This window comes from Haemaphysalis longicornis, unplaced genomic scaffold (assembly GCF_048455015.1).
Source record: "Haemaphysalis longicornis isolate Haplotype H1 unplaced genomic scaffold, Haemaphysalis longicornis Haplotype H1 scaffold_10, whole genome shotgun sequence".
Classification (NCBI taxonomy): Eukaryota; Metazoa; Arthropoda; class Arachnida; order Ixodida; family Ixodidae; genus Haemaphysalis; species Haemaphysalis longicornis.
The window spans coordinates 108,167,341-108,188,445 of NW_027526204.1; the positions used below are offsets into that span (position 1 = coordinate 108,167,341).

At 47.3% G+C, this 21,105-nt stretch overlaps 1 protein-coding gene across 2 annotated transcripts in view; it reads right to left on the reverse strand.

The window, feature by feature from the left end:
• The window catches only part of LOC144159078 (uncharacterized), a 30,197-nt gene extending 11,592 nt beyond the window's left edge, over nt 1–18,605 (reverse strand). The window contains exon 1 of one of the 2 annotated variants that reach the window (XM_077690340.1): nt 18,470–18,605. In XM_077690340.1, coding sequence (XP_077546466.1) covers nt 18,470–18,601 — 132 coding nt within the window. In that variant the 5' untranslated portion in view covers nt 18,602–18,605. Of the gene's footprint in view, nt 1–17,582; nt 18,422–18,469 lie in introns of those variants that run through there. The other variant, XM_077690341.1, reaches the window with a different exon arrangement.
• Nucleotides 18,606–21,105: the final 2,500 nt, after the last annotated feature.

Genomic DNA, 21,105 nt, shown 5'->3' on the forward strand with positions numbered 1-21,105 from the left:
ATTGTTTTTTTATTTATTTCCGTTTGTTCCTAGCCGCTGCGATAGCATGCTCAGTACATCCAGAGTCCTTGACTACTTTTCAAACCTGGTCTTCACTTTTTGAATCTAGAAACGACGAAATTTGGTTACAATTCGTCTTACCAATTAACAAATCTTTTAAATTAACAAACCAAAAAATTATAAAATGAAAAATCCCAGAAAAACGCCCCCCAAAAAAAACGCCGCGGAAAAAAACGCCGCGGTGAAAAACGCCGCGGAAGCACAAATAAAAAATAAATGGATTTCTTTGAAAGACATCGTATTTGGCGGACTAACACATTTAATCGTTATAATAATGCAAGTGTACATCAATATCGAAAAGAAAGAGATGAAAACTAAAAAGATAAAAAGTTGTATAAAAATAAAGTAACCTATGTATCTGGATACATATGCCACATCTGGCTATAAAAAATCGCAGTCATGAGAAGCGGCGAAAATTATAAACTGAGCTTTGCGTTTTATTGATTCTGTTTATTCCCGTCACAGCATACTCAATTTACATAATACGGCAAACCTTCAAAAACTTAAGCAGCGCAGGGTCGTCTCTAGCCTAAATTTTCTGTACTAAAGAAACTTTAAATTGTCGTGGGAGTACTACCTCCAAGGGCCTTTCACAAAATACATTTTGTTATTATTATGCACAAAATACATTTTTTTCCCGTTACAGGTGGTAACTGTCCTAGGCAATATTCCCCTCTCTGCTTTTCATCCACCAGCATTCTAATCTTCTTTTCACCGCCTCGACAGCCTTGAAGTTAACTTCCTCTCTGCTACCGTTAAATCCTACGGCTTCTGGAAGCCGAATATTTCCTTCGTGTAGATTCGGATGGATACCCTCGCATTCGAACGCTATGTGCCGCATAGTTTCTGTTTCTTTTCCGCAGACCACGCGTACCCCATCATTTTGTGAATACTTCCCCACACAGCTCTTAGCTCGCAAGCAACCTGCTCTAGCCTCAAAAAGCAAAAAACACTGCCCTGGGAATTATCGTAGAAAATTTCCTTTCTGATGTTCAATTTCTCAGCCCTGAACATCTCTAACGACGTTTCACCTTCCATTTTCTCTCTGCATTTGTTCGTTTCCTTCTGCCTTGCCTCTCTTTTGGTTGCCTTGGCTGTTTTGGATTCTCCACTGTTTTTTCCGTATTTCATCGTTAGCTTTCTAGTCTTCCTTAACCATTGCGTGTCCACGCTTTTCAAGTATACGTACCCAGAAACCTTAGCTGCCCACCTTCGATGATCCATTGCTCTCAACCTCATCTCAAAACATATTAAGTGCGAATGCACTTTATAAGCGACCCTGAATTCCGTTGACCGCCGTCCGTCCACATAGCAACAGCTGCGCGTACGCGCGCTCCTCCTCTTCCTTGGCAACGGGGGGAGATGGGCGCGCGCTGCCTGGCCGCTGACATGGCACATACCCACGTGGGGGATTGGCCAGGAATCGGGCGTGAGAAGGGCTAATGCACCCGCTTAAAGGAGTACTGATACGAAATTTCAAAGCTGAGATCCGCTCTAGCAATCAAGTACAACGACAACACAAATAGGTGTCTGTGCATGGCACATACCCACGTGGGGGATTGGCCAGGAATCGGGCGTGAGAAGGGCTAATGCACCCGCTTAAAGGAGTACTGACACGAAATTTCAAAGCTGATATCCGCTCTAGCAATCAAGTACAACGACAACACAAATAGGTGTCTGTGAATAAATGCATCTTTCTTTCTTTGTAGTTGTGTGTGTGTGTGTGATCTCTCTTTCGCGAACATTACCGAACCGCGCAAATTCAACTCCTGCATTCGCACTTTCACATTCTTCCCCTCGGGGAAATGCGGGGAAACTTTTTTTCTCTGTGTTTCCCAGCGCCTCATCATCGCAGTCGGCTGTTCCTCTGCGCTGCACAGAGAGCGCGTTACTGCGAGTATTTTGAACGTGACACGAACCGTTTCTGTGATTTCTCGGACCTAACCTGCTTATAAGCGACCGCCGCGACGTCAAACAAACTGCGTGAAAAATGATGGACGTCGCCATGCGTTTTAGCGTGCACCCTTCTGGGTGGATTGCACTGTCGCGGGGATATTTTGTGTAGCAGAGAGCACAACTTATACATCTAATTCTCTTAAGTCCAGTTGAGTGCGTTTTAAAACGGCCGTTCAAACCGCGGCTTTATATCAGGAAATTGACGGCAACGAAGGACCCTTTTTTTTCGTAGTCTTGGACAAATGAAATAAGAACACGAAAATATGAACCGGAACATGCAAAATCTAAAAGTATGGATAGGGCCGATAAAATCATGGCTGGATCGTGGTATATGTAGAAATAAACATTCTCAATCTTTTTTTATTGTAACGAATCCACGCGACAATTTCACTTAGGTGAGAAGAAAATGGCGTTATTTAATTGTTCTGGTTCATATTTTTTGTGTTCGCGTTTCATCGTTCATGACATGTACGTCAGCTCTCTTCTGAGCCGGCACGTAAACATGTAAAATACTACAAACTGCGTCTGTATTAGTCACAGCGCTCTGCTCACACCGAGAAAACAACCCAGCACCAAGCAGTTCAAATGGAGTACATCTCATCCTCAGCATCATTTTTATAATGATGACCACCACCGTAACCATCACCATGATCATCATGTTTTTGTCCACTTCAGGACGAAGGCCTATTCCAAGTACCTCTCCTCCAGCTGTTCTAGTCTTGCCATGCCCTATCCCATCTTTTGCCTCCGAATTTCCTGACTTTAAAGGGACCCTGCAACACTTTCTCAACTTTTTTCCAATCTTAAATGCTTGCAGAACGTAGTCCCCCAATGCACCCAGTACTTAGATTAGGAGGTCGCAAATTACCTCAGCCAAAAATTACGTCTCTATGCCCATCAAATAACTTGTAAACTCGCTCGAAAGGTTTTTCTCTCTTTCCCGGTCTTGACGTTCTTCGACGGTGCGAATTGCGTCACTAAGGCCATGTAGCGGTTGTTGGCCGGTTTCCCTTCAGTTGTAGCAATGAACGCTTTTCGACAGCAACGTTAAAAAAAAAGCCACAAAAACAAAGCAGCCAATCACGACCAGCAAATCACGCAGCGTCGCTCCGTGCTCGCGATAACTATAGCTTTCGCAGTGGTTCCAGACGCGAAGGAGAGAGTGGAAGCGCTCATCGAAAGTGTTGCCGGGTCCCTTTAATCCCTCCATCGACCTCATGGTCTCCTCCACTTCCGGTTCCGTCCCTCGGTAGCCACAGAAGCGCACTTAGCGCAAAATTAATACTCGTGTTTGTACTCGCAGAAAATTATTTCTATTGCGTGTTTTCCAGCATTACATTAATTAAAACTTAATTACTGCAATGCCGGAAAACACGCCCATTTCGTCGTGTCATTTCAATGCGGCTCGTATAGGCTGCCCGCTATCGTCTGAAGGCCCACCGCAGGTAAGGCAGTCAGGGACTCTAATCCCTACGCTGCGCTTATGGTACAGGCGCCGCAGGCCAATCTGAACGACAGACAAAGCATGTCGGCTTTTGTTGCCACGTTGTCGGTGATAGCAGAGCGATTAGCGGTGGTAGGTGTGGGCGCCCAAGAGCTGAGTGCGGAGTTGCGGCCTGCTTACACACAGACAGGGCTGACGCATGGGCCGGTATCATGTTGCGAGGGCGACACCCGGATATCTGGACAAAAAAGTACGGGTGGTGAGTCAAAAGAAAAGCGGGAGCGGGTGTCTGTCGCAAACGTGCTTTGTAGACGTTCTTCGGCATGAGCCAGGCTGCCTGAAGTCACCTATATATACGAATTTCAATTCCGACGAAAGGGTGGCAGATGTATGTATATGTTCCCTCCTGCGGACATCGGCAATCAATCAATCAATCAATCAATCAATCAATCAATCAATCAATCAATCAATCAATCAATCAATCAATCAATCAATCAATCAATCAATCAATCAATCAATCAATCCGCAACCTGCTCCGGCATCGCCTGCTAGTATAGTCGCGGTGTGCTTGCAACTGGGTGAAGGAAGCCGTCAGGTTTAATGTTTTTGTTAAAGCCTGAAGACCGTTCGCCACGGTGGCTTGTGCTGCTGAGTCCAAGGACGCGGGTTTGATTCCCGGCCGCGGTGGCTGCTTTTCTGGGGGACGCGAAAAAGCGAAAACGCCCGTGTGTCGAGATTTAACAATCCCGAGGTGGTCGAAAGTATAATCCGCAGCCCTCCACTACGGCACGCTTCGTAGCTCAGGGTATACCTTCGGCGCTCTAAGCACCCAAAGCCTAAATACCACGTGCCCAGGTAGAATCGGCGGCGCAAAATGCTGGAAATTTTCCAACAACGAGAAGGTTTTGAACTGTTCCTGCGAAGCCTGTAGCGTAAGAATGGCGCAAATAAAAGCAAAAACAACTGCTGGGAGAGCTAGAACAAGCAAATGTAGTCATCGATCACTAGCCAATCCATCTCAATTCTCAGAACATTTTACAGTTGGACTGAATAGGTGGACAACTGACACTTTTTTAAAGGGACCCTGCAGCACTTCTTTCAACTTTTTTTTTTTGAAATACTAAATGTTTGCAGAACGTAGTCACCCAGAACGTAGGTCGCAAAGTACCTCAGCCAAAAATTACTGCCCTATATCCATCAGATAACTTCTACACTCGCTCAAAACATTTTTCTCTCTTTCCCGATCTTGACGTTCTTCCACGGCCCGAATTACCTTACTAAGGCCTTGCAGCGGCTGTTGGCCGGTTTTTCTTCTGTTGCAGCAATGAACGCTTTTCGATAGCAACTTAAAAAAAAAGATACAAAAACAAAGCAGAAACGGAAGGCGTATCTGGTACGACGAACAAATCACGCAGTGCCGCTCCGTGCTGGCGATAACTATAGCTTTAGCAGTGCTTCCAGACACAAAGAAAGCAGGACAGCGTTTATCGAAAGTGTTGCAGGGTTCCTTTAAATGTCCGAAGCAGGGCCGTTGCCAGAAATATTTTTCGAGGGTGGGGGAGGAAGGAGTGGTGATGGGTTATCGTAAAGGAGGAGTTTTGCCGAAAGGAACACTAAACCTCGCTGACCCGCTGCCTGGGAAAAAAAATTCGAAGTGTGTTCGAACCCCCAAACCCCCTTGTCCGAAGTACTCGCGAATAAGTACAATCCGTACACTCAGCATTGTGCAATAAAGTTTGTGCCCCCAGTGTACCGTTATCCTCAGTACCTAAACTTCGTATCATGGGGTGCTGACCCTGCTTTCTCTCTCACCGAAACTCCTGACATAAGCACAACGTTATTTTACCGGCCTTTTGACGTTTCTTTTAACGATACTCCACTGTACGTACATATATTCCGGTAAATAGTGTTGCATTCGCTGCTCCGAAATTAAAAGTGGTGTTTCTGCGGCGTATGTCCTGCTGTACTATATATATATATATATATATATATATATATATATATATATATATATATATATATATATATATATATATATATATATATATATATCCTTTCTTTTCGGAGAGTTCGCAGTTGTCTTCTGTTATTCCCGGTGTGCCGCAAGGCAGCGTCCTTGGGCCCTTACTCTTCTTAATCTACATTAACGACTTATTGACCCCGATAACTTCCTGCATGCGTATTTTTGCAGATGACTGTATTATCTACCGTCCCATTAACACTACTGATGATCACTTAGCACTTCAAGCAGAACTTAACTTTCTTTGTAATTGGTGCAACAAATGGCTCATGACATTAAACTTTACCAAGTGCGAGGTAATGTACGTGCTTCAGCCGTAAACATGTTAATTCGGAATTTTCTTACCACCTAAATAACACTGTGCTTTCCCATACTTCTTCGTACAAGTACCTTGGTGTTCTTCTTACAGCCGATTTTTCTTGGGTCCTACATATCACGTCTTTATGCACCAAGGCATCACGTTCGCTGGGTTATCTACGTCGCAACTTGCAAAATTCGCCTACTAACATTCGTAAACTGGCCTTTCAAAAATTCATCCTGTCGTGACGCACGACCGACAGCAGACGGACGAAAAGGCTAGACATAAAACAACTCGCTGTGAAAAAAATTAAAGCTGTTCCACTCAATGTGAAAGCTGTCGGAAGTGCAGAGCAGTGATTCGCCATAACTGGCTGTACCGCCGTTATCCGCTCACTGCTACCACCCCATGCAATTCAAATTTTCCACCTTCGCAGTGCTGGCGCGCCGCGCCCCCTGCCTGAATCGGTGCCAGCGGGAGTTCTATTCTCTTTGTGCTTTTCTCCCAGCACGTGCCGGCGTTGCACTGCACATTTTGCGTTTACTATCGTAAAAAACAACCCAACGGGCGTCCTTAACTAAAGGAACGCGGGCGCTGCCGGTTAATTATGTATATTTTGCCTCAAATGTACCTGCAGTTTTCTTTGCGCTAAACAACGGGGAGATGTATGACAAGCGCCAGCGTTTCACGAGTTTCGAACGCTTATGACTATATAAACCGCTTGGCTTTCGAAGCCTTTGGGGTACGCCGCAAACAACAGCGTTACCCCGGGACGCCGCCTTGGTGCTCTATATACTTGGGTCGAGCGAGCGAGCTAGGACGACAAGGCGAGCGCCTAAACTTTAAGCGCTCACTTTAGAGCAGCTGGTAAGGAGACAACTGTTGGTTGATGCACGCGGCATAGTTTTAACCCCGTGCCACCGGATAGGACCTTGACGTGTTTATTAAATTCCTGCAGGGCCATAGGTCTGAGTAAACGTTTAAAATAACGCGACCTTGGGGCTACAGACGAAGGTCACATTTGTTCGTTCAATACCACTAGTGCGCTAGCTATTCCCCGTTTCTCTCCTACCACCTGCAGGGAGAGATGCAACGAACAGAGCACGCCTGAAATAATTGAGGCATGTGATATCCATACGGGCAGAAGAGATACATGTGTCAGTCAGCCCTCCATCACGCTGCGTCGCGGACAGATACCGTATCTCGGCCTCGCCTGATACTCTTATCACGCGCGTGTCTGGGCTGTTATCGATACAATTGGCTATGTAAATTCCGCTCGCGTTGCTAGGCGCCTCGTGCACCTTGTGAATATATTTGGAAAGTTGTTTTCAGAGAAGTCAGCTCCCGCCGCCAGCACAGAATGTGTCCCTTTGTTGCGTCATTCCCATTCGTGAATTTTTTCTTCTTATTTTTCAAGCAGGATTGCAGCTTTTTGCTCGCCTTATAATATATATAGATCCGCGCTCAGTTCTGCATAAAACACACTTACTGGGCTGAGCCAACTTGAAGGGGGTCCTGAATTCTTGCAAGGAAGATATTTTCAGATACCAGGCACAGTCATCTTAACGTCGAGCGTAAACGTCTGCGCTAGAAACGTGAAAGTGCACTCTAGTAAAATCGTCGAACAGAACGGGACTCTGCGCGTTACGCTGTTGGTGTGGCTGAGTTCACTTTGGGTCCCAACAAACATTTTTTTTTTGAAGGCAAGCAGTGCAGCGAATCAGCTTCTTTTAGATGATTATCTGTGTCTATCTTTTCAGTACGTTCATGTGACTTCCAGCATAGTATTCTACCCAGTGGAAAATGACGACAAGAAAAATTTCTGTAGTGTGTCTGTTTTGTAGTCTGTCTGTTGCAGTCCGTCTGCAGTCTGTCTGCCTGCCTTACATGAAGTATTTACGAAGGCCTATGAACTTGACGTTTTGCCTCCTACATTTTAAAAAGGTTATACCGTACTGATCCCCAAAAGTGACAATGCAGGAAAGTAGAAAACGGTGGATGGCTACATGCCGATATCCCTGTGTAACGTGGATTACAAGGTATTAGCGAAGGTGCTGGCTCGCAGGCATGATAGGTTCGCACCAGACTTGCGGGATTCAGGTGCGGAGCATTCAGACGAACATCCATATTGCTCGCTCAGTACAATAGAGTGCGTATCCGATGGTGCGGGACAGGTTGCGCTCCTTTAAAATGATCTTGCTAAAGAATTTGACAGGGTTAGCCATCCTTTCCTTTTTGCTGTTCTGGAGTCAGCTGGGTTCGGGGAAGCCTTGTATGAAGGCATATCTCTTTGTTACAAAAGCTGCACGACCAGATTGATCGTAAACCGCAGACTCTCTAGACCTGTTCCCATTAGGTCATCCGTATACGGTAAGGGCAGAAACTTGGAGGCTCACTAAGAGGTTCAACTTAAATTGAGGACGACTCAGCGAGCAACGGAACGGAAGATGATAGCTGTAACATTAAGGGACAAGAAGAGAGCGGAGTGGGCCAGGGAACAAACGCGAGTTGAGGACATATTAGTAGCAATTAAGAAGAAATGGACGTGGGCAGGGTATGTAATGCGGAGGCAAGATAACCGTTCATCGGTCATTAAGGGTAACAGAGTGGATGCCTAAAGTAGGCAAGCGTTGCAGGGGGTGGCAGAAAGTTAGATGGGCAGATGAGAGCAAGAAGTTTGCGGGGATAAATTGGTCGCACTTAGCACAGGACCGGGGTGATTGGAGATCTATGGGAGAAGCATTTGCCCTGCAGTGGGCGTAGATAGGCTGGTGGTGATGATGATTATGATGATGACGACGATTATGATGATACGGTAAGGTTGCCCATCACCACCCCTTTTATTCGGTTTGCACCTTGGGTTCCTGAGCATAATTAGTATTCTCCAAAGCAGTGTCATTCATGGTTTCTCCCTGACAAACTATGAAGTCAAAGTTTTACCTGCGCAGATGACGTTGCCTTTTTTTGTTCGGGCAAGAAATGTGTTTTGGAGGCAGTGACGCTGACACAGCGGTTTTGCGATTTAAGTGGAGGGGAGGTGAACCTTAAAAAATCAAGACGTTTTTGGAAGGGCTGGTGGGGTACGCAGCAGCGACAATATGGAGGCATAAAACGGGTCTCTGAAGCAATACAGTACTTTGTGGTTCCTGTACATCAGATTCAAAACAGTGGACCTCATTGGTCTTCTGCGCTTACACTTGTGACGCGTAAAGCGCAGGCATTGATGGGACGGGAGCTGTCTATATTTGCGCGGGCATGCAGAACGGTATGATGTATTTCTTGTTTCCAAACTTGTTTATGTTCTGCAGGTCTTAATCTGTGCATGAAATAAGGTTCAAGCATTTCATAGAGCGTTGGCTACCTTCGTATGGCGGTCCAAGTGGGAGCCCAATGCGCCGCAACACCCTTCTCCTCCCGTTTAGGTCTGGTGGTGTAGGATTGATGCATTTGTTTGTACATCACGCGTTTCTTCTTTTTCAAACTGGCTGATCATCCGTTTTTAAATGTTTTTATTCAGCATAAATTGAGTTCTCAATTGCCTTGCTTATTTAGTCCAACCCACCCCGAAAATCCGAAGCCGCCTTGGGGCTTTCTTAGCGAGGTTGCTGACACTTTCAAGTGTCTTATTGAGCGTTTTTCTCTCGAGTATTTGTACGGTCTCTCCAGGAAAGACTTGACGGGTATTTTAATTGAAAGTTTATTTCCGGTGCCCATTTACCGCCAACCATATGTGATGATTTTAGACAATAGTGAGTTGAAGCGAGTCAATAAAATGTGCATCCAGGCGGCTGCAAAAACTTTCTTTTCTAAGGGAACTCGCCTGTTAACCTTCCTATGAAACTTCCAACTTAATCACCCACGGGCTAAAGAATCATCGTGCATGAATACTAAATAATTTATAAATGCACACAAACGTTCACAACGGCCTAATTCGCTTATCTGAGAAATATGTGATTTCTGTACTGAAATATATACAGAAAACTCTCACTCGCTAGACAGCTAGCGCCATTTAGTAAAAACTAGGCAAACCAAAATGTGTTTCTTCTTTATTTTGTATTGCAAAACGAAGTGATATATTTCTGAAAGAACCAATCTAAACCATTCGGAAAATGCCTATATATTTGTAAACCTTTTTCTATAGGTACACGATGTTTTTTAAAGCCGTGGGTCGTGAAGTGGTAGGTCCCATAGGAACGTTATCAGCTGAGTCCAACTCAAGTTGTACACATCTCCGATGCCTGTTAAAACATGGCTCAATAGCAAATGTGCCTTGGTCTGTAAACTTTCCCTTGTGTAACCAGCTCGAGACAATTGATCACTGCTTTGTTTTGTGTCGGGATGATGTGTTTTTCTTGTTTTTTTTTTTTTTTTTTTTTTTTTGGGGGGGGGGTATGTTCTGCAGAGGACGCTTAAAAAGGACATAGACATCTACAGTATACGATACTTTATAATACGCAAAGAGAGTGCCTTGCAGTGTCTCTGGGCCGGCCACTCTCCGTAGGGCAACGTTTTTAGATTAGGTCAGTTGGCAAAGAGCGCGGCCTTCCAAGCACCGCGGCGCGGGCCGGTGCTGTCGCCGACCAGGCGGTGGCGCTGCGGTAGCGTTGAGATCGGTCTCGGCGCGTCGTCTGCTACTCCTTGCTTGGAAAGGCGCCGGTGAACGACCACCGCACACCGTTAATGTTCTTCTTTGACATGCGAAATAAAAATTCGCTCTACTCTAACGCTTAAGTGACTGAGGGTTTACAATTTTATCGACATTATAACGAGAAACAAGCTGTACTTACGAAAAAAAAAAAAAGACAAGGCAAACACTGCACAGTCCGCTTGTCTTCGGCTGCTTCCCGTTCCATTTATTTATTTTTCCATTTATTTTTCCCCAGTACGGGATCCCTTATAGCTCAATAATGTTTAAAGCATACCCGAACACGTCTTACACTTCTGAAACTGCGGGAAAGCCTACAATAGTCAGCCATCTACTTGGAATCAAGAAAAGGCGCCTCGACATTTTTATGTATGCTGTGGAAGCAAATGCAGTAGGTACGTTTTCACAAGAACATATTTACAACCCCAACAAAACTGATCAAGTGAGCCGATTGGAAACCAAGTGCTCACGTGCGCGCTCACGTGCACGCGCTCAGCAAATTCTTGGTATTTTAACTGCGGACCCGAAAAATTATGATTTGTTAAACAGCTTCGCTGTTAACAAAGAAAACTGAACCAATTATTAAACCAATGTTTTTTTTTTTATTTCCCTGGCAGGTATAAATGTGGTTTATTAAAAGAAATAAACGTTTTTTCTCGGATGAGAATGTTTGTCGTACTGCTATTCTTTTTTGTTGGCTCGTAAATCTGATGGACTATCTGTTAGGGTCACAGACACTTTCATTTATCTTCTTGTAGTCCTGATATGCCGATTTTTTAAAGCGTTAGCCTTCACTTATCTTCTTGTGGCCCTGCTTATGCCGTTTTTTTAAAGCGTTTAGCCTGGTAGTTTTTCCGCTGAGCCATCGCTTATGCTGTCTTCTGCGTTGATTTTTCCTGCTCGTTTCTTTTTGCAATCTACAGATAGGCAACACTTCTCAGTTTTGACTAGTCAGATTAATTTATTTATAAGAGGTTTAACGCGCCGACGCTTCACAGGTGATGAGGCGTGCCGTAGTGGAAGGCTCCGGAATCATTTTGACCACGTAGGGGATCTTTAACATGCGCTGAAATCTCGAACGCACGGGTGTTTTCGCTTTCCGCCTCTATCAGAATAGCGGCCGCCGTGGCCGGGAATCGAACCCGAGTCCTTGCGCCCAGCAGCACGGCGCCTTAGCCACCGCGCCGGGTAGGGATCTGATCTGACAGCACCGTGAATGTGCCACACACGCTTCATGCCCTTTCACGGCAGTTGTTGCGGATGAAACGTCTGGAAACAGGTAACATTTGTTCCAAGGGCTGATCTTTAAGGCAACAATGTAGCGAATAAATGTTGCTACATTATCCTGCCTTGACAGCTGAGGCTGAATATTCCCATTTTTATCGCTGTAGCTACACGGCGGTACAAGTAAACCTCTTGAATTAACTTCATCCGACAAGTTTTGCCCGACTACTGCACCCATTCTCAATCAGCACAATTGCACCCAGAATGTTCGAGCTTGTAGAAGATAACCTGGCTAGACGAAGCCTTCACATTCTACGATTGAAATGTCGGACATTTGCTGAATTCCTGCATCCTGCATAACTGCGAACCACAACTCATGCAGTTCCCAACGTACGTGCTGACATCGGCGCTTTCTACACCACTCGCGCCACTTACGCCAGTTTCCTCGCGCAAAGGCCCATCATTTTGGCAGGACGCAACATAGGTGGGAACCACTGTCATCTATTTGGATGGTTTTCGGCATGACTTTGACGTCTTTGGTGGCGAAAGATGCTCAGGTATGTCAGGGAAAATACGGGGCGCCGCGCGGTCTCTCAGAGTCCACCTGCCTTACGATATCCTTACATTTTGACCGTTCACGACGTGTTCGTAACAGTTGACGACGTCTGAAGGCTCACAATGAATGTCACAAACGTATGTTTATGGCGTAACCTAGAAGTTTTTCCGCGGAATCGCGATTTCCCACGCCTTCAATCCGTCAGGACCCTTCGGCGCTTTGAAGAGATGCCGCTGCACGGACTTGGCCGCTTCCGAAGCATACCCCGAACGGCAGCCTGGCGCGCAGGACGTCAACAAACCGCACCGACACTTCAGAGATCCACTAAAATATGTATGCACGATGACAGCACAGAGCTAATACGTTAATACAGACGTGACGAGCAGGCGAGCACCAACAGCACAGCGAAAACACATGGCCGGGGCGAGCCTCGCTCCTCAAACTAGATCTCAACGCAACGCCAGCGCCACCTGTCGGAATGGCGACAAAATGGTACCGCCTCTCGAGGCGCAGTTTGCAAACTGACCTAATCTAAAAACGTTGCCGTAGGGCTAGAACTGAGAGACGTATTAGGTCCCTAGAATTCTTCCAAACGTGCCTTTCATGCCACAAAAGCTATACTGGCCTATCTAAAAGCCACAAGCCTTGATCAGACTTTGTAAGTAGTTCAAATCATGTGTTCCTCTTCATCATTATAATCATCATTGTCACAGCATTCATTTGGCGTAGCAAGCCAGGTGGTTTAGCTCGGCTGACATCGCCAGACTCATTAAAGATCGTTCTCTCTCTATACTTGCCAGTGATGAAGAACTGTTCTGGTCTCTACGATATTTCTGCGCTGATTGGATTGCTTAGCCTATGGAAGTGTCGCACGATTGACCGAAGAGAGAAAGAGAGAGAGAGAGAGAGAGAGAGAGAGAGAGAGAGAGAGAGAGAGAGAGAGAGAGAGAGATGGGGGTCTTTAATGTTACTCATAAGGTTACCCTGGCAAAGGAGCCTAACCTGCTACACCAGCTGCATGAGTGGACATGAAATTGATGATGATTTTCTCTATAAGGACGATGATTCGCTCACTAATTCGCCCACCTAGCATTAGTCCTCTAGAAAGTGGCTGGCCCAGGGGCCCTAGGAGGGACGTCCTAGGTACTGCGTACCGCGCACATTCAAATTTTACGTGATTCAAGTACTCGCGCACGCCACAAAGAGTGCAGAGGGGGGAAGTGGCCTCTTGCAGTTTGAAGGGAAAATGACTTGTGTAAGGGACATTGTGCGCTGTGAAGAACCGCTTCGTCATGCTTGGACAGTCCGTGACGCCTCCTAGTTCTGTGCTGATTTATGGAGTGAAGCTGCTGAGTAATTTCGCGGGGCTGGTGCTCACGTAGACCGCTGAAAATTGCAGGCAACCTTTGACGCAACAGCAGAACTATCTTGCCTAATGAATCGTATAGGTAACACTGACCCGTGTGGATCTTGCGCGACTGATGCCGCGGTGTCCGCCTTGACGCTCGCAGTTATACCACAGTGGGCTGCAATCCACTGAAGCTCTACATGATGGTGCGCTTTTAGAGCTTGCAAGTGCAAGACATTAATGTCGAAAACAAGCTCATCTTCCGGGTACCGTGTTAAGCGCTGAAGCGCCGCCCGAGAACCCGTGAATAAGTTGCCAATTGACATGCTGATTGCTCGAAGATGTAGGTGAAAGGAACGCGCAGAGCGGCAAGTTCGGTAACCGTGGATGTTTTCCCGTCGCTAAGCGTTGCGCTGAAAGCGGTACGGGAGGACGGAAACCGGATTGCTGATGCAGATGAGGTGGCTGTCACAGATCCATCCATGTATAGATGGGTGTCTGTCCTGCATTTTTGAGAGATCACTTCCAAGGCGAAGTACATTAAGGGATATCCTGTTTGCCGGTAATGCCGGGCACTCCGGTTGTAATTTGCATGGGAGGTAACATCCAAGGCGGTTGCAGGGTCGTATCAGGGTGCTGCTAGTACAACGGTAGAAGGTCTCGCACTTCAGTGAATGAGCTGAGCGCTAAGGTGCGACCTTGCTGCCGTGCTACAAAGCGCAGTCGCGCAAGAATGAGCTCCTGCGCGCCAAGGGCAGGAGGTGCCAGTCGTCGACACTCCTCTAGCGTTCCCTGTGGATGTGGTACGTCTTTGGCACTCCAATGCACACCCTCAGAACATGTGCTTGCATACTTTGCAGAACTCTCGCATTTCCTTTCGGGAGAGCTAGGCTGGTGATGACGATGATGACGTAGAAATCCAACGCACCGCACATCATGCAGCCGAAGAATGGACGGGACTGCACATCCGCCGGCGTTACCAGATAGCATGTGGAAGATGTTGGCGAAGGAATCGAGCGTGCCTTATTAAAAAAAGATGGCGGACGTGCTGTGACCAAGTCAGTGACCCGGCAAATATCCCTCCCAAGAACTTGTGCTGCGGAACATAGGGGGCAGTGCAGCCTGCAACGGTGAGCCCATAATTTGACACACGACGCTTTGTGAAAGCGATGGAAGCGCGCTTGCCAGTTGCGAATTCCGGCCTTCGACTTAAACGTGTAATGGAGACCTGTACTGCGGCCTGCAGCACGAGCAACTTGAGGTAACATTTAGACGAGCAGTCGGACACGCTTCCTTTAAATGCTTTCTTTGATTGGCGTACAACAGTAGCGAGATCACGCAGCATCCACTAAAACTTGCCATCATACGGCGCGGCCCCAACAGGCGGCGAATGGCAATGCGAGCGTGAATATGTTCTGTTCCGGCCTGATGTCGGGCTGAATACTACGCTTAATTTGAGCTCTGAAGTGGTACCTGCATCCTGACGTACATTCAGCCTGACGTTGCCTGGCACATCCTAAGGTCGGAGAGAGAGAGAGAGAGAGAGAGAGAGAGAGAGAGAGAGAGAGAGAGAGAGAGAGAGAGAGAGAGAGAGACTTTGTGACCAAAATGAAGCAAGGAAGGAGATGGGTGGGAGACTTCACGAGTCCTTCCTTCTTAAACGGCGGTCAGGAGCCCTTGTGTCCTGGCGGCGTCTTCGGCCATTTGAAGTGAACGTCACGGCTACCCATAGAGTTTCATACAATAATAACTAGAGGAGGAACTGGCGCTAGTGTCAACGCGAACACCGAGACGGCGCTTACGCGTCGATGCATGGGAATGATGGGTAGTTCTGGAACCAGGTTGCGTAGGATCGAAACGGGCATATGGCTGCACAGATTGTGTTTTTTTTTTACAAAAAAAAAAGAAAACTCTTATTACCCACTTCACCGTTCACAAATTACATGACAAACAAGAAAGTTAGTGACCAAGAACTGGTTTGTACGAAATAAAACGGCGCGTTTAAATAGAAAGCAGACGTGGAGTCGAGGAGGGTTGCGAACACGTATGGCCGATACATCTAAAAATTCCGATTTAAAAAGTGCTACGGTGCTATCACCAAAACCGTTTCAGGATAAGGTGTCTTAAGTGATGGCTCTTCATTGGGGATAAAGAAAATATGCTCGACAAATATCGGTTATCTGTCCCCTTAACCCTTTCAGTCACGAATCATTATATTCACTGCAGAAAAATTTCATACCTGGAGGTTTGCTAGTGTCAAGTGTCTAGAGGTAAGAAAAAAAAGGTTCAGTCTCTCTAGAATACTTACTACGCAAATGGCGTCGTGTCCTCATACGGAGACACTATTACTCAATCCTGCTTTTCCCTATAAAAATATTAAATATCCTGAGGCAGTTTACAAACAAGAAGGTGAAATAATAATTTCTGCACATTAAAGAGGTGTTTTTAGCCTTTATAAATGATTTACGCCACAGTAAAAGAGAACTTAGGACGGCAACACACCGGAGCTCCCACAAAACTTGGTGGCGTCCATTTTGAAACGATGTTTATGAGTACGGTTCCACCATTCCACATCACACGGTGCTACCTTTCACTTCCATAGGTCTCGAACATCAGCCGCACAGCCCTGCAGCATGAACCCTTTTCGTTTTCACTAGGAAAACGACGAAGAAAGTCGCGTCTCCATATGGAGGCACGGTAACTGAAAGGCTTAAAGCAACTTCATGGCTGTTGTCGCCCGGTATGAAATTTTCGTTGCTATTGTTTCACCAACGTCTATAAAAAAGAACATAAACACGGGTAACTATCAATACCTGTTTTCATAATGCAAATGTTAAGGATTATTATAAACATTACTCCTCCATGTCCTTTCGCTGCGTAAAAGTTTTGGACAAAGTCAAACCATATCTAGGTCAAGCCAAGCCATGCGGTCGATAGCCTCTTATCATGCTCTTCGCGCAGCTTGTAAGTACTAGTGGCAACTGTATAAGGTCGACCATCTTTCCGACTCTTCCTTCGTTCGAGTCGCAAAAGTAAAAACAAACAGGAGAAATAGTCGAGCATGAGATGAAGCGAAACTTCCGTCGTCGTATGAACTCGTGCTTGGTAGATAAGATTGCGGCTTGAATAGGTTTTGGGTGTGAGCACCTCTATCCTCCACGTTAACGCTCAAGGCAAAGAAAAAAAGAAGCAGGTTAAAAATATGGCAGTATGTTACGGACAACACCCAGAAAAACGAGAGGCTACGATTTTTCACTTGTAGCACTCCGATAACCCTGCCGGTAATCTTGCCTCGTGAACAACTCTCCCGCAGTGCTAAACGATTCTGCTTGGCATTTGGCTACGCAGTAAATCGTACGAACAAAATATTTGCTGAACCCACGCGAACTACGGCAGTTCTTAACCGTTGTAAAGACCTCTGGTACACGTATTTATAATTTATGGGTAATAAGGAAATTCGGGGGCAAAGAATGGACTTTAGCTGCGCAGGACAGGAGCGGTTGGAGGTCAAAGGCCTTCGTCCTGCAGTGGACCTCAGTAAGCTGTTGTTGTTGATGACGATAATATATATATATATATATATATATATATATATATATATATATATGATTCTGCAAGACTCTGAAGTCGCAACTTAAGGGCGACGAGTTCGGTACCTGTTATGCTGTGAGGGATGACCCAGAAAACATGAAACCGCTTTGAGAAACCCTTACTGCAATGCACCTGCTGAAAGTCGTTAACGTTTTAGTGCAAGTGCGCCGCGGGGATGGTTTCCAAAGCTTACACTAGACTGAAACAATCGCTAAGTTGGTTAACTTGGTGTTCACTGGCGGCAGAATTCGTCGCAAAATGAAGCGAAGTGAAGCAATTTGCGTACAGCGCGGTACTGACGCAATAGTTTTGAGCGCGACTATCATTGGCAGCACATTTATATAGACTGCAAAGAATGCAACTACCCCTTTACAAAGCGCACCTGCAAGCAATCATTTCGACGCGCAACATGTTTAGAGAAGTCAGGCAAGCGAGCGTACCTTTGTCGTAGACATGCTTTCCCTCCGACGGCAGTCGAGCTGGAGCGTGGGGCGTTGAAGCAGCCGCTTTCTTTTCCCAGCGCCCGCAGGCGAGCGAACCGATTCGAAAAAGGGCATCGATAACCGCACTCGCTATCGGCACCCCCTCCTCGCAACGGTTTTACCGTTGCAGAGCCGGCGATTGACTCAGCCTCGGAAGATATCAGGTCACGTGTGAATATCGGTAGCTGCTCTTCCCCGTCGTCCAACCCACCGGCGTCGAAGTACAGGGCACCGCACGCACAGATGATTCAACCGCGCGGGGTCGCAATGCACGGTTGACCACGACGTGAAGATGACAGGGATTCCGCTCCTACCGGGCCCCCGAAAAGAGATCGCGCGAGCCGGATCGTTCCCGTCCTTCTAGATTGGGCATGAGAGTGATGTAAGCGGGTCGACCACGCGCGCTCCTTCCGTCAGCGTCGAACGAGATCCGCCGTCGAGCGGTTAGCGCCGGTAAAACAGGTCACTGCCACTCAATGACAGTCCGTACAGGTGCCTCGCTCGCGAAGGTCGATCTAACCGACACTGCCGCTGTTGCTTCTGCTCTTGTCCACGCGACAGCGTGGAGGGGGAAACGTCATCGCCGCCACTCGGCTTTCGCAAGTAAACACCGAAGGTGAAGTTCCGTTGTTTGTTCCTCCTCGCTAGCTCAGCTGACTGGGCGTAAGAGGACGCGAATGAAGGAAGATGTTGATGTTGCACGCTCGTATTTTTAGAAATGCACACGCGTCAGTCGCGGGACGTGCGGACGGAACGACGGACGACACCCCTAATGTAACAGCGTCTTTTCCGCTCCGCTGGGCTGACGTTTCGCCGGGTGGTATGCAGCTCGGAATTGCGCTCACCTGCTCCGCTTTGGCAAAGTTGGTGCAATCCCCCCGCGTTCCGGCGACGATCATTTTTCTTTCCTCTGGGAGCTTTCCAGACAGATCGCGTGTGACGTTCCCCGGCTCGCATCGACGCCACCCTGTTTTCATAGAGGACGTGCGCGTCCCTCGTCCGGCTGTCGCGCTCGCGTGACCGAGGATACGTCAAAGTTACGGCTTTCCTGCGCTGCTTATGCAATAACTGTTGGTGCGGGAAGTGTCAACGGAGTTTTAAAATCCTGCTTTCTGCCCTCTCCCCGTGCCGCAAAAGCGGTCCGCGACGGTAGGGGCTCCGTAAAAAGTCGCTCGTCGACACAAGTACGGATCCCTTTGCGTCGGGGCCAGTTATTGCAACACGAAGAGATGAGAAAATGGGCATTACTCGCTTAGCGTGAAGGGGACGCTTGCCTCGGCATATGTTCACCGGGTTCACAAAACGACATTCGCTGTCTTCTTACACGATTCTTGCAATATTAAAGCACCCCCCTCCCACCGCGCCCTGTTTTACAGCCCCGTTCGTCGATAAAAACGGATCGGAGTTCTGGGAGGAAGTTGGGGAGGTTAACGTATTGCCGCGAAGCTATGGATTCGCTTACACTGTATTTTTGTTGGTTCTTGGTTCTTGGTTGACTGCCTATAGTGGTACCGCTGGATTCGCAGCATCTACTTTTTGTGTGTGGTTTGAGGGTGAGGGAGGTGATGCTGAATAAACAAACACGCACCGTAGCTCCAATTCTTGAAACTTCCATGTATGAGCATGTTTTTTTTTTTGTTTTTTTGCGATAGTATGCCCTTTGGAATAAAGTCCTATAGGTACAAGTTGGCACCCGTTTCCCGGAGGAAATCCAGAAGACAGCGGTGGTGGGGCCCCCACAGCCATCGTTGGAGATCAGGGGGTCTCCCAGGATGCAGGCCTGTTCCGCGAAGGTGTCTGGATCTCGCTACACTCAGGGAAGGGCACGTCCATAGCAGGTGTTTGGTATCGGCGTCTTCGGCAGGAACCGTACAGAAGGGGCAGGTCGTGGAAAACGGGGCATGGTATCGCGGTGGCCACGCCCGGGTAACCGCAGGAGAGAGGGCCACCCCAACTCGCAGTCTACGCAGCAGGACCTCCTCCCAGCGAGCGAGCCCACTGTGAAGGTCTGTTACACACGGTGGGATGAGAGCGCGTGTGGCGCGACGCAGATCTTCCTTTAGTTGACAACGTATGAGCATGTTGAGCTCCGATGTATGCTTTAATATACACTGAGCCAAGGTGCCGAGTTGGGCTAGCTGGTATTTCGCAATCAATTGATTGATTGTGGGGTTAACGCGCCCAAGCTGCACCTGGAATATGAGGCGAGCCGTAGTGGAGGGCTCCGGATTAATTTCGACCACCTCGGGATCTTTAACGTGCGCCGAAATCTCGACACACGGGAGCTTTCGCTTTTCGCCTCCATCAGAAAAGCGGCCACCGAGGCAGGGATCGAACTCTTGACCTTGAGCTCAGCAGCACAAACTCCGCGATCAGCAAATTGTCCCGTTTGCTAGCGCTGTTTTGAATTATACCTTCAGATCACTTCAGGTTGCATGTGGGTTACTGCATTGGGGGTGGGTCAAAAATTCATCGGGTGCGAGCAAGCTAACAATTTTAAAAGCAAGTATTCAGTTGGGCTGAAAATTTCATGGGACAAGATAAAGATACGACATCTTGGGGAAGGCCATTCCGGTCACGAGCTGTTTGAGGAAAGAGAGAAGCGGAAACGTTGTAGGGGCCGGCGACGAGAGAGAGAGAGAGAGAGAGAGAACATTATTTTATTGTGTTTTATGTGGCTCAGGGGCAGTCGTGTGCGCTGGCTTGTGCCGGGTGATGACATCGGCAGCTGTGGTGACCAAGGAGGTTTGTACTTCTAGGTCTGAGCTGCCCACTGTTCAGCACAGAAAATCAGGGGACAGAAATCTCTAGGACATCCCCCCCCAAAAAGGGGGGAGGGTGACGGGGGCGTTACATGCAGGATTCTGGGGAAGGGTATTATGAAGAGTGGATTCGGTGGCGTATAGCGGAATTAATGTGTTCGTCTGAAGGAGACGCCACAGGTCTTCTTGCGAATTGATAATGATAGAAAGTGCGTGCCGGAGGAACGATCTAATGCGGGTTACCATATTAAAATTTGTGAAAGAAGCGGATACTGTCAATGTGACGACCCGGAAGAAAGCAGGGAAGACAGGATTTTAATTTTAGGGTACGCTGTCGTGGTGCGATTATGACGAATGAATGAAACTCGCGGGATGATTCTGAATGGACTTTAATGCGTCGCTGAAGTATGTCTGACGTGGGTTTCGTATAATCATGCAGTTTGGATCGAACGAGTGATTGAAAGGCAAGTAGTTTAACATGCTCCGCACCATGCTGAAGGTAACGTCTTAGAAAACCGAGTGCTTTGTTGGCGGATATACGATATTGCTGATGTGAATTCAACGGGAATCGAGCATGAATCTGGACAGAGTTGCGCATGCGCAGTTAACGCGTCCTGTTGAGTGCTTCACTAGCGAAGTTCCCTGGAAAAAAAATCATGGTCGCACGGCGGAGACGTGTAAAGCCACGCACAAATTCACGCAAGTACAGATCTTTCACG